The sequence below is a fragment of the Malus sylvestris genome, chromosome 7 (assembly GCF_916048215.2).
Source record: "Malus sylvestris chromosome 7, drMalSylv7.2, whole genome shotgun sequence".
NCBI classification, from domain to species: domain Eukaryota; kingdom Viridiplantae; phylum Streptophyta; class Magnoliopsida; order Rosales; family Rosaceae; genus Malus; species Malus sylvestris.
In genome coordinates, this window is record NC_062266.1 from 9,661,663 (window position 1) to 9,674,125 (window position 12,463).

The following is a 12,463-nucleotide window of genomic DNA, read 5'->3' on the forward strand; positions in this document are numbered from 1 at the left end:
AATCCAGTGATAGAGTCGATGACTCGAGACAAGAGAGAACTTAGGTAAAATTAACGGTTAAGATTGGATGGTAGGTTAGGGTTCAATCTCGTCCGTCCATTGCAATTACAAACGGGCCGGTCTGAGACCCTATTTTTCTATACATCTGGAACCGACCCACCCCTAAATTTTCAAAACCCCGCCTCGCCCCATTTCTCTTATTAAAAAATTAGAATTGGCCCGTACCCACCTTGATCCGCGGTTCCTATACCCGTTTGCCCACCCCTACAAATGCCAGGTCTAACTCCACCCCACCCTCTCTCTGCAACCCTGAGAGACTCGAGCGACCCTTCACTCCGCCACCATGTTGCGCCGAGCCACCACCTTCTTAACCCAATCCATGATTCCCTTCAGGGCCCGACCCTTCACCGGCGTCGCTGTGACTGCCCCAACCAATTCGACTTTCAGTGATGCCTAGAAGAAAGTGGTGCCTCATATAAATCCCCCAAAGACCCCATTGACCTTCATAAAGCATCAGCCTGCAACCCAGTCGTCGATCCCCACTAAGCTCACTGTTAACTTTGTGCTCCCTTATGTGTCTGAACTTTCGGCGAAAGAGATCAGTTTTCGGAGAGATTTGTTGTGCTCAAGTAAAACTGAAATGTGTCTCTAAAATCGCTACTCGCTTGGGCGCTTTTAACAAACTTTTTGTCTGCATTTTTTGTGGCCATCAACTCTGTAACTTTTCCTAAACCCTAAATCATAATATAACATAATCAACCTTTTAATCCGACACAAAACCATACTATTAATTATATAATCAATATAATCTAGTGACAAATTAGTCAATTCAATTAAAATAATCAATATAGTTTAACATACTTTCTCGTATATTACTAATTACCAAAAGCATTAGTAATTGTCTATTTGCTACAAAAATTTAGTTTTAGTTTTAATTTTTTCTTTGTAGAGATGTCATTAAAGAGTATTTATAATGTGAACAATTTTGATTATAAACACGAAATTCCATGAATCAGCCACTAAATAAAATATGTTTAATTGGCCCAAATTGACTTCAGCCCACAACAACCTCATCAAAACCCGTACCCATTTCCTCCTTTATTTGCACGTGTCGAAACAGCAGAAGCCATTTCCGAAACACAAACCAAAACCTCTACCTAAACTCCACCTTCTCCATCTCTCTTCGACCCTACGAGACGCAGCGACCCTTCCCTCCGCCACCATGCTGTGCCGAGCCACCACCCTCTTGACCCGATCCACGATCCCTCTCAGGACCCGACCCTTCTCCACCGATGTAGCTGTAACTACCCCAACCGATTCGACTTTCAGTGACGCCTGGAAGAAAGTGGTGCCTCACATAGATCCCCCAAGGACCCCATTGACCTTCATGAAGCCTAGGCCTGCAACCCCGTTGTCGATCCTCACTAAGCTGACAGTCAACTTTGTGCTCCCTTATGCGTTCGAACTTTCGGCGAAAGAGGTCAGTTTTTTGTGGTACCTTGCCACCGGAATTGTCTCATCTACTCAGGTTTAAGTTGATTAGCTTTAGTTCAACAACTTGAATCTTTAAAGGAACCATTCCAATACATATACGTATGTGTTGATTTTTCAGGAATTCCAAACTTGATTGGCAGTAAAGATTGTAGAAACTCTGTGTTCTTGTAAGAGAGAGAGAGGAAGAAGAGAGAGAGAGAGGTTTCTTAAGAATTAAGAAATCTGTGACTTTTCATTAATTGACTAAATGAAAAATACAATTACATATATATAGTCCTTTTGACTATTTACATTCAACTATCTAAACTAACCACATAAAACAAACTAATTACATGAGTAACAAACTTATAACAAACCAATAACAAACAAACTTTAGTTATGATATAGCATCTTCATCGTCACACCCCCTCAAGCTAAACTTGGAAGAATTAAGAATTCCAAGTGAAAGCTTGGACTGTAGGAACTGGAACCTGTTTTTAGACAAGGCTTTGGTATGAATATCGGCAATTTGATCCTGACTGCACACATACTTAACTTCAACCAGATTTACAAGTACTAACTCACGAATGTAATGATAATCAATCTCTACATGCTTAGTACGAGCATGAAATACAAGATTAGATGCAAGAGATATTGCAGAGAGATTATCAGACCAGAGAATAGGTTTGTGAGATAGAGAGAAACCAAAGTCTTTAAGCACCTTGCAGATCCAAGTAACCTCGGCAGTAGTGTGAGCTAAGGATCGATATTCAGCTTCAGTAGAGGAACGGGCTATGGTTAATTATTTCTTGGCACTCCAGCTAACTAAATTGTTGCCCAGAAAAACACAGGAACCACTAGTGGATCTTCTGTCATAAGAATAACCAGCCCAATTGGCATCAGAGTAAGCTGACAGATCCAATGAGCTTTTCTGAAACAAGAGACCATGAGTGATAGTCCCTTTGAGAAACCTCAGTATACGTTTGGCTAGTTGCATGTGAAGAACAATAGGTGCATGCATAAATTGACAGATTTGGTTGACTGTAAAGGAAATATCAGGTCTTGTCCATGTTAAGTATTGGAAAGCACCGACAATGGATCTGGATTCAGTGGGATTAGCAAGTAATTCCCCACTGTGATCTAATTTGGTCGAACTAAGAGGAATGCAACAGGGTTTGGCACCAGTCATATTTGTTTTCTGTAATGCAAGGGGCCTAGATCTTTGACAGGAAATAAAGTGCCCAACTTGGCTATGAACTAATTGCAAACGGTAGCATCAGGACCACTGACCAGAATATCATCAACGTATACAAGCACAATAACCAGTTTTGGAGCATGAAGAACAAATAAAGAAGCATTAGATAAGGATTGACTAAATCCCAGAGATTGAAGAGCATGAAATAATTTGTCAAACCAAGCTCTAGGAGCTTGTTTAAGTCCATAGAAAAAATTTTCTGAACTTACACACATGAGTAGGTTTGCTGGGATCTTGAAAACCAGAAGGTTGAACCATGAACACATCCTCTTTTAAGTCACCATGCAGAAATGCATTACTTATGTCCAGTTGATTGAGAAACCAGTTAAATTGGACAGCAAAAGATAACAAAAGCCTGATAGTAACTGGCTTTGCAACCGGACCAAAGGTTTCTGTATAATCAAGACCTTCGTTTTGGTGAAATCCCTTAGCAACAAGTCTTGCTTTATATCTCTCAATAGATCCATTAGGATTCTTTTTAATTCGAAAGACCCACTTGCAGCCAACGACATTTTAAGATGGTGAAGAAGGAACTAGGGTCTAAGTGCCAGTAGATAAAAGAGCATTGAATTCATGTTGCATGGCCAATCTCCAATTTTCAGACTTAGAGGCTTGAAGATAAGTATTTGGAATGTAATTAGTGGAAGAGGGGAGATGATGTTTGGTAGCAGTGAATACTTTGGGTGTATGAATGCCATTTTTGGATCTAGTAACCATGGGATGAACATTAGAAACAGAATGATGCATAGGTTGATTTGGATGGTAGGGTGATTTGTAGAGACAGGTTGAGTTGGAAGGACAGGTTGATGTGTAGGGACAGGGTAATTGGTAGGTACAGGTTGATGTGTAGGTATAGATTGATGTGTAAGGACATGATGATGTGTAGGCATTGTAAGAGAGGATAGAATGGGTTGTAAAAAAGATGTGAGAGATGGGGAGAGAGGCACAAGTGTAGTAGGTTTAGAGATAGGCATTGAAAAATGAAGATCAATACAGGAAGGAACACACTGATCAACAGATGAGTGAACTAGAGTAACATCTTTAAATGGAAAAGTATCCTCATCAAATGTAACATGCCTAGAGACATAAACCCGATTGGTGGCCAAATCCAAGCACCTATAACCTTGGTGTTGTAAACTGTAACCTAAGAAGACACATCTCTTACTTTTCCCATCAAGCTTAGATGAAATGTAAGGCTTTAACCATGGATAACAACTGCACCCAAAAACCATAAGTTTGGAATAATCTGGATACTTGTTAAACACCAACTCCCAAGGTGATTTAGTATGTCCTGATATAGGCAGCCTATTTATAAGATAAATGGCAGTGGTAAAAGATTCAACCCAATAGTAATGAGGAACACTAGATTCAACTAATAAAGTCCGGGCTATCTCAACAAGATGCATATGTTTCCTCTCCACACAACCATTTTGTTCGGGTGTGTGTGGACAACTAAGTTGGTGGACAATACCATGAGCATGTGGAAAAGATTTAAATTGTAAACTGGTAAATTCACCTCCAGAATCTGAACAAATGATCTTGATTTTATTACCAACAATATTCTCAACATAAGCTTTGAAGGTTACAAAAGTATAATACACCTCTGATTTAGTCTTTAAAGGAAAACACCAACTGTATTTGCTAAATTCATCAACTATGAGAAAGTAATATCGAAAGCCACTCACTGAAGTTACAGGAGTCGGACCCTACAGATCACAATGTAAGAGTTCAAGAGACTTAGAAGTGGATGTAGTTGATCAACTAAATGGTAGTTTATGATTTTAAGCAATAGCACACTTGGAGCAAAAGACGTCAACAGAGGTTGTACCTTTAATAGCAAGCTTATGACTACAGATTATTTTGCGAAAGATAGATGAGGAAGGGTGTCCCAGCCGACTGTGCCAGAGTTTGACTGAACCTTGAGCACTGACAAGAGCAAAAGTGCATCTAGAAGATTGAGCAGTGGAAGAACAATTTTGTAGAAGGTAAAATCCATCTTTAATCGGACCCTGCAAAAGCGTCATCCCCGTAGTATGATCCTTTATAACAGAGCCATCAGAATCAAGTGTTAAGGCACAATAGTTATCTTTGAGAAATTGGCATGCTGATAACAAGTTGTGTTTCATTTTAGGAACATGAAGCACATTACTCAAGTGAAATTTAGCATTAGAAGAATGCAAAGAAGAAGAGCCAATATGATGGATAGAGAGACCTTTACCATCGTCGACATAAACTTTGTCCTCGCCAATATATGGTGTTGGTGAAGAGTTGTTGGCAATATCATTAGTTATGTGAGATGTGGCGCCAGAATCCAGTAGCCAAGATGGAGAAGGTTTAGAGGTGTAGTGTGCACACATGGCTGCAAGTTTTGCAGGAGGAATCTTCCTAGAGATGTAAGGATTCATACGATCGAAGCAATCAATAGCTTCATGACTAGTAGATCCACAAATTTGACAAGGAACATGAGAGCTGCTGAATGAAGAGTTATGAACACCTTGTTGATGACCACGATTGGAAGATTGACCTCTATAAATGCCTCTGTGTCCACGATTGTTGTTGTACCGACCAGGATTATGATAGTGATTGCAGCGATATGTGTTTCTTCCATGATAAGAGTGAAATCGAAAAGATTGTTGAGATTGTGCAACATATGCTTGAGGCGGTGGAGTGGGAAGAAGAGGCGGTTGAGACTGAGCAGAGAACGCCTGAAATGACTCAGTAGGGGAGGAAAAGAGCTTTTTGCGACGAGACATTGAAAGCTCCTTGGTGAGAAGAAGTCCATGTAACTCATCTAGAGACGTGGAAGAAAGACGTAATATTACAGAATCAATAAATGATTTGAATTCATCAGGTAGTCCAGCGAGAGTAGCCGTATTGAGATATCGATCAGAAATAGGTGCACCAGCAGCAGAAAGAGAATAAGATATTTCTTTCATTTGTTGAAGATAATCCGCCATAGATTGAGTACCTTTTTTGAAGGAAAAATTTTGTCCTAGCTTAGAACATGTGAGAATATTTGAACACATATGCAAACTATTAACACATTAAAGTAGGCATGCATTAAAAAACAATTCTAAAATCCATGACTTTCAAAGCCTAGTGAATGGTGAACCATGAGACTTTTTAACAACATTAAAGAGAAGGAAGGATTTGGAGATTTATTACCCTTGAAGCTCATCCTTGTTTACACAAGGGATTCACCCAAGTGGAGGGCCTTCAAGTCACCTCCTAGCTCTTTGGATCTTCCTTGTGATTTCCTTCCCTTTTTGTGCTCCTTTGCTCCTTGAGGATGTGAGGAAAGGATCTTCAAAAACACCAAAGGTTTGGTGTCTCTAAGTCTCCACACCAAGGATGAGGTGTGAAGATGAAATGGATGACTTAGAGAAGAAAAGATTGCTAGCTATTTCTTCCCTATGTGGCCGGCCTCCTTGTAGAGAAAAAGAGAGAAAATGTTTCACCTCTTTGCCTCAAGGAAACCCTGATGAGGTAAAAGCTATAAAGATGCTTTTATATCTCTTTTCTTAGGTGAGTGGCAAACTTGCAATTAAGCAAAACTTCCCACTACCCTTGCTATGGCCGGGCATCTTAAGTGATTGGGCTATTTGCCCATATTTGTTTTAGTTGTCATACAACTTAAACATAATGGGCCTAATGGACCAAACCCTTTTGGACCCCGAATCCCAAAACTAACTTAAAAGCCCAATACAAACCTTTCGTAAAATTAATTAACTAATTAATTAATCTTGACCATTCTCAATTAAACCATTTAATTGCTTATCCATCTCATTTATATTTCTTCACTTTCATCCTTACTCGGTGTACGATCCATTAGGTTCCAATTAGTGAGGCAGTGGACGATTGTTACTCTTAACGATCGATTATGAATTGAAACTACATTTCAATTCTCCCTTTGATTAGTGTTTGCTAATCTTCAGGGCTTCCACAAACCATGATTGACACCTAGCAGCATGTCATGGCTACCCAAGCTAAATAGAATTGGTTGGAGAATCTATCCAGTTACAATTACAATGCAATACGGTCATTCTCTAATACAATACTCTTAATCACATTGTTTGAGTGATAGTTTGTATCATGTCTACTATCCAATGTGATACTTCTCTATATGATTCAATTAAATATGATTTGGAACATACTTCCTAAGTCATATTCATATGTTTTGGCCAAAGACTCCCGAATTATATCTTAGAGTATTCTCCTTCCACCATGGAAGGTTAGAGATCCCTTGTTGTGCATTTATATGCCTACATGATTAGATAGCTTGACCCTAACAATGCCGTGGACATTCTCGATGGAATGCCTTTGACATGATCAAAGATCAATGACCTAACCATTAGACATCTATGATGTCTCAGGTCAAAGGACTAATTCGCATATTGCAACTAACGAGTTCTTACATGACATGTATGTTCGAACTCTCTTTTGATCGTTGTTCAATGTACTTGATTACTCTTTCAAGCACTTATGTGTTTGTTTTAGTGTCTAACACTAAGTGACTTAAGACTAGTCATACTTACGCTTGAGTTGACATAACACATACTAACCTTAGCGGATTGTCAATGCTCAATTGGCAATCCTATGGCTATGAACGTTTTAGGAATGAACATAAGAGAAATGTCTTGTTAATCTAACTTACTTAAATCACTTCTCTCTTAGATCAAATACATTCCTTGGATTCCCTTATTGCTTAAACACATGATACAATAAATAGTGATTAACAATAAGCTTTGCCCTTCATTAAACATATAATAGTTTAATACAATAAGTATTCCAAAAGCTATTACATCAAATGAGTGGCTTTGTGGGCATACTTCCAACATTTTTGAATTTCTTGAAGTCGAGACCGGAGTTGATGGATATGAGTATCGGAGACGCCACCAAAACGCTGCTCAAGCTTGATCCAAAGATCACGAGCAGAAGAGACACCAATAGTAAAAAGAATGACATCTTCCGAGAGTGTGGAATTCAACCAAATCAACAGATTCTGATCCTTTTCATACCAGATCTCAAAAGCTGGATTAATCGATCGATCGAGAAGAAATGGCGGTGGACACGGCTCAGTACCTTCAACAATTCCAAGAAGTTTGTAATGCCTGAGAATTGGTGCAAATAGAGCACGCCATGGAAGATAGTTAGATCTCTTGAGCTTCATCGGCACCATGCTTCCAATATTCTGAATTGTGAAAGAAGCATACGAATTGGACAAGTTAGGGTTCGTCGAAGAATTTGGAAGAGATTCATGAGATGCAGAATCTGACGGAGATGCCATGGCAATCAGAAACACAAATTACAAGAAAAGATTGGCGAGAATCAGAGAAACGAAGCGGAAGAAGGGATCGAATTGGCCGTGAGGCAGAAGGCGAAGGATACCATGTAGAAACTCTGTGTTCTTGTAAGAGAGAGAGAGAGGAAGAAGAGAGAGAGAGAGAGATTTCTTAAGAATTAAGAAATCTGTGACTTTTCATTAATTGACTAAATGAAAAATACAATTACATATATATAGTCCTTTTGACTATTTACATTCAACTATCTAAACCAACCACATAAAACAAACTAATTAAATTAGTAACAAACTTATAACAAACCAATAACAAACCAACTTTAGTTATGATATAGCATCTTCATCTTTAAAGATCAGGCGGAGTGGGTGTTTGTGCAGGCTAATGCTCTTTTAACAGGTCATCTTCCTCCCTGTTGTCTTCAACATGTCCTCTTTTGACAGTTTTGGCTCTGATCCTAAACAACTTAAGTGGTAGTTTACCAGACAATATATGCCAACATCTTCCAAGCATTTAGGGGTTGCATTTTCCGTGCAACCAATTTGATGGAGGGTGAATGTAGGGTAAACATTGTGGAGTGTTTGATGATTGAGTGTGAGTTTATTAATAAATCTTAGTTTATTCTTTACTTTACCTTGTATTTAATGGTAATTATGTTATAGAGTAAAAAAGAAAATTCACATTTAAATTTTAAATTAGGTGTAAAAAGAGGTTATATTGGTTCAAATAAAATTTCTTTTATATGAATGAATCAACCACTACGTAAATTGAGGAGAAATGAGGAGTCAAACATTGTTAGTACCGAACTTTGTGTAATGGGCCCAAACTGACTAAAGCCCACAACGGCCTCAAAAATTCCTATACCCATTTCCTCCTCTATTTCCACGTGCCGAAACGGCAGAAGCCATTTCCGAATCCCAAACCAAAACCTCTACCCGAACTCCACCCTCTCTCTCTCTCTCCGACCCTGCGAGACCCGAGCGACCCTTCACTCCGCCACCATGCTGCGCCGAGCTACCACCCTCTTGACCCGATCCACGATCCCCCTCAGGGCCCGACCCTTCTCCACCGACGTCGCTGAGACTGCCCCAGCCGATTCGACTTTCAGTGATGCCTGGAAGAAAGTGGTGCCTCACATAGATCCCCCAAGGACCCCATTGACCTTCATGAAGCCTAGGCCTGTAACCCCGTCATCGATCCCCACTAAGCTAACTGTCAATTTCGTGCTCCCTTATGCGTCCGAACTTTCGGCGAAAGAGGTCAGTTTTCGGAGATTTGTTGTGCGGCGTTTGCAATTTTTTGATCTGAGGTTTGATTTGAGATTCAGGTGATATGGGTTTTGTATGATTTAGTGTGGGTTTATCTGGGTTTGGTGCTAATTGTGATTTTTCAGGTGGAATTTGTTGTCTCTAGTTTGAATTGGGTATTCTGTTGTTTTGAGTAGGTTGGAATCGGTTTGGAGCTAATTCAGTATTTATGTCAATTCACGCTTTGATTTGTTGTGAACTTATATGGGTTTTGTTTTTAATTGTTAATTTGCTGGGACTGGAGCTATTTTCAGATTATTGATTGGTTCGAGCATTTTCGCTATACGACTTGCAAGTTCACTGTCATTGTACATCTTTGATTGACTGATCAATGTAGGAAGGTGGATTGTGATATATAAGTTCTAAGGTGTATTGAAGGATTTAACCATTTCATCTAAATAGGTCTTCATATCTTCACAGTGATGCAATGCTACTTACAAAAGACGCCGCCGCATTAATATTTTTCTGCTGTTTATTGTATGGGACTCTGTGTTTTGCGTTTCTTTGTGGAAGTCCATTTTTTTCAGAATAAGAGTTAACCTTTTGGTTCTTGGTTCAGTATTTTGTTTCGATGGCAAACTTCCATCTAAATCGTGGTGATTATTCTTGTTACACAAAATGTCTTTGCTAGATTGATCTTAAGCATTTCTCTGTTTCGAATTTTGAATGGATGCATTATAGCATTTTCCAATCATCGTTATCCATGTTTTCACTTTGATCTATTTATGTGTGTTACATTTTTCTCTATTACAAGTCATATCCTATACTGTTTAAAGTATTTAACTCAAATACAAATGTGAACAGATGTGGAAACTAAGTTTCTTTTAAAAAGTTTGTGGAGTTGTCAATCTGATGAGAAACCAATACTGCTTGTAAAGAAAACTAAATTTCCAGCTAGGGATGGAAAACGTCTAGTGTGAAATTCCATTTCCTCTCCTTAATCAAGCTCTGTGATACCTTTTAGTCATTTTGATTGGTAAATGGGTATGGAAATCAGACTTGAGTAACATAGCTGGGTGAGATGGTGCTTGGTTGCATGCCAAAAAAAATAACATTGTCCCGTTGGCAGTTGAATTTTTAGTTTTCTACCTATGTGATTTGTGTATGCATTCCTCATGTGCATAAGTAAGGTAAGTACATCATGGAATATTATATGTGTCTTAGTTTTATTTGTCCCATTTGGAGCTAACTTTGGATTTATCCCGGCAGAGCGAAATGAACCTTTCTGCTTCATAAAATAAGAAAAGTTGTTGGTGTTGCATTTTGAGATCAACGTGCTCTTCCTTTTTTATTATTTGTGTTATCCTCAGTTTCATAGTAGAGTTGCATGTTTAGTGGCCTCAGACAATCATTGAAAACCTTCTTTACTATTATTTTTTTCACTGCATTTCTGACATTGATAAAGGGTACTGAATCTTTTAGCATAACTTGCTTCTGATAGATTAAAAGAATATGGAACTAAACACAATGATTTGTTGCCTGACTAATTTTAATCTCAGACAAAATTAGTTTTTTTTCCTTCGTTCAATGTTATGACCCAAAGTCTCTTCCCAAACTGGCGAGTGTTAGAGAGTGGTTAAGTTCACGTCCATGGTCCATCTTCTGATATCTTTCAAAACCATATTTTTAAAGATGTACTTGTTACCTTTTTTCAGTGCCAAAACTACTGTTTTGCCAGACAAAAAAACTAGTGTTTGTTGAAGAATGATGAGCAATAGATGCCCCTTGCTTTGACAGAACTCGATAATGTAACAGTCAACTTTTTTTAGTGGTTGAGCCCCACCATGTCATTTGCCAAACATTATGACTATGTTGAGACTGAAACTTTTTAGAATTAACATTATCTGTTGAGTGTGTGATCAGTAATTCAAAGATGCGATGGCAAGGGTCTTAAGTTGTGTTTATATTTGATTATATATCTGCAGATTCCAAAACAGAAATACGAAGATGATATTTGTACCATAAGTTTTAGTTTTTACGATTCATGTCTTAACAGGTGGACATGGTAATAATACCAGCAAGCACTGGCCATATGGGTGTTCTTCCTGGTCATGTAGCAACAATTGCCGAGTTGAAACCCGGGGTCATGTCGGTGCATGAAGGAACTGATGTCACAAAATATTTCGTCAGCAGTGGTTTTGCATTCATCCACGCCAACTCTATTGCAGACATAATTGCTGTAGAGGCAGTCCCTCTTGATCGTGTCGATTCAAGTCTTGTCCAGAAGGGGCTTGCAGAGTTTACCCAGAAGCTCAACTCAGCGTCGACTGACTTGGAGAAAGCTGAAGCCCAGATTGGAGTTGATGTGCATAGTGCCCTAAACTCTGCTCTCACCGGCTAGTTTTACTAGTCTTTGTGATGTTGATTTAGTCCGTTTTTACCCTCTGTCACATCTTTAAGGTGCTGCAATTCGACACTGATCGGTCTCTTGGAGCCAATATTTTCTCCAAACTGTCGTTTTTGTTTCTCTTGCAGTTCTGTGGCTAATGTGGAATTGGTGATAAAATAATACTGGAATTTGATATTCTTGTTTCATACATGAAAACAAAAGGAAGGTAATATTTTTTGTTCTACAAAGCATGTAGAATGTAGTTATATAATTCTACAAGTAATTACAGAAACAATTCCAGTCTCCTGGACTCGATTGCAAAGTGGCTTTCAATCCCAATATCCCATAATTCCAATGGATTTATAAGCAACTATGTGTAGTGTGTTAAGGGTCACTTATTCTGTTTCGGAGAATGCAGAAAGCAAGAAAATGAAGGGACTATTCTGGCCATGGACAAATTTGTATAGGGCAGCCGGAATTACGTAGAAGGGTGGTGCTATCTATATATTCATTTTTATTTCTCAAACATTATCTCAACTTTCAGCTGCCGGATCGAATAACTACTTTGATGACTCAGACAATTGGCAAAGAACTAAAAGACTAACCCTTAAAATTAAAAGCCTATAAATACGTCTTTCGACTCCTCACAAGGGTTAGACATTTTTTTACCTCACTCAAAGTGCTTCGTTTACTCTCTTCCTCACATCCTAGCCTGACCGTCGGAACACTTGGGCTGCTCACGCCGTCAAGGGCAACTTCGGTATTTAGAACTCATAATTTCTTGTTTTGAATAAATGAAAGT

The 12,463-nt window shown here is 38.8% G+C and overlaps 1 protein-coding gene across 2 annotated transcripts; it reads left to right on the forward strand.

The window, feature by feature from the left end:
* The first annotated feature begins 319 nt into the window (after positions 1 to 319).
* Positions 320 to 11,856, forward strand: LOC126627845 (ATP synthase subunit delta', mitochondrial-like). 2 transcript variants are annotated; one of them, XM_050297421.1, is made up of 3 exons: positions 320 to 363; positions 9,047 to 9,284; positions 11,329 to 11,856. In XM_050297421.1, exons 1-3 carry the CDS (start codon positions 344 to 346, stop codon positions 11,671 to 11,673), a joined length of 603 nt encoding a protein of 200 aa, XP_050153378.1. In that variant the 5' UTR covers positions 320 to 343; the 3' UTR covers positions 11,674 to 11,856. The 2 variants fall into 2 exon arrangements, with proteins under 2 accessions (XP_050153378.1, XP_050153377.1); XM_050297420.1 differs by lacking the exon at positions 320 to 363 and having other exon boundaries at positions 8,905 to 9,284.
* The last annotated feature ends 607 nt before the right edge of the window (positions 11,857 to 12,463 follow it).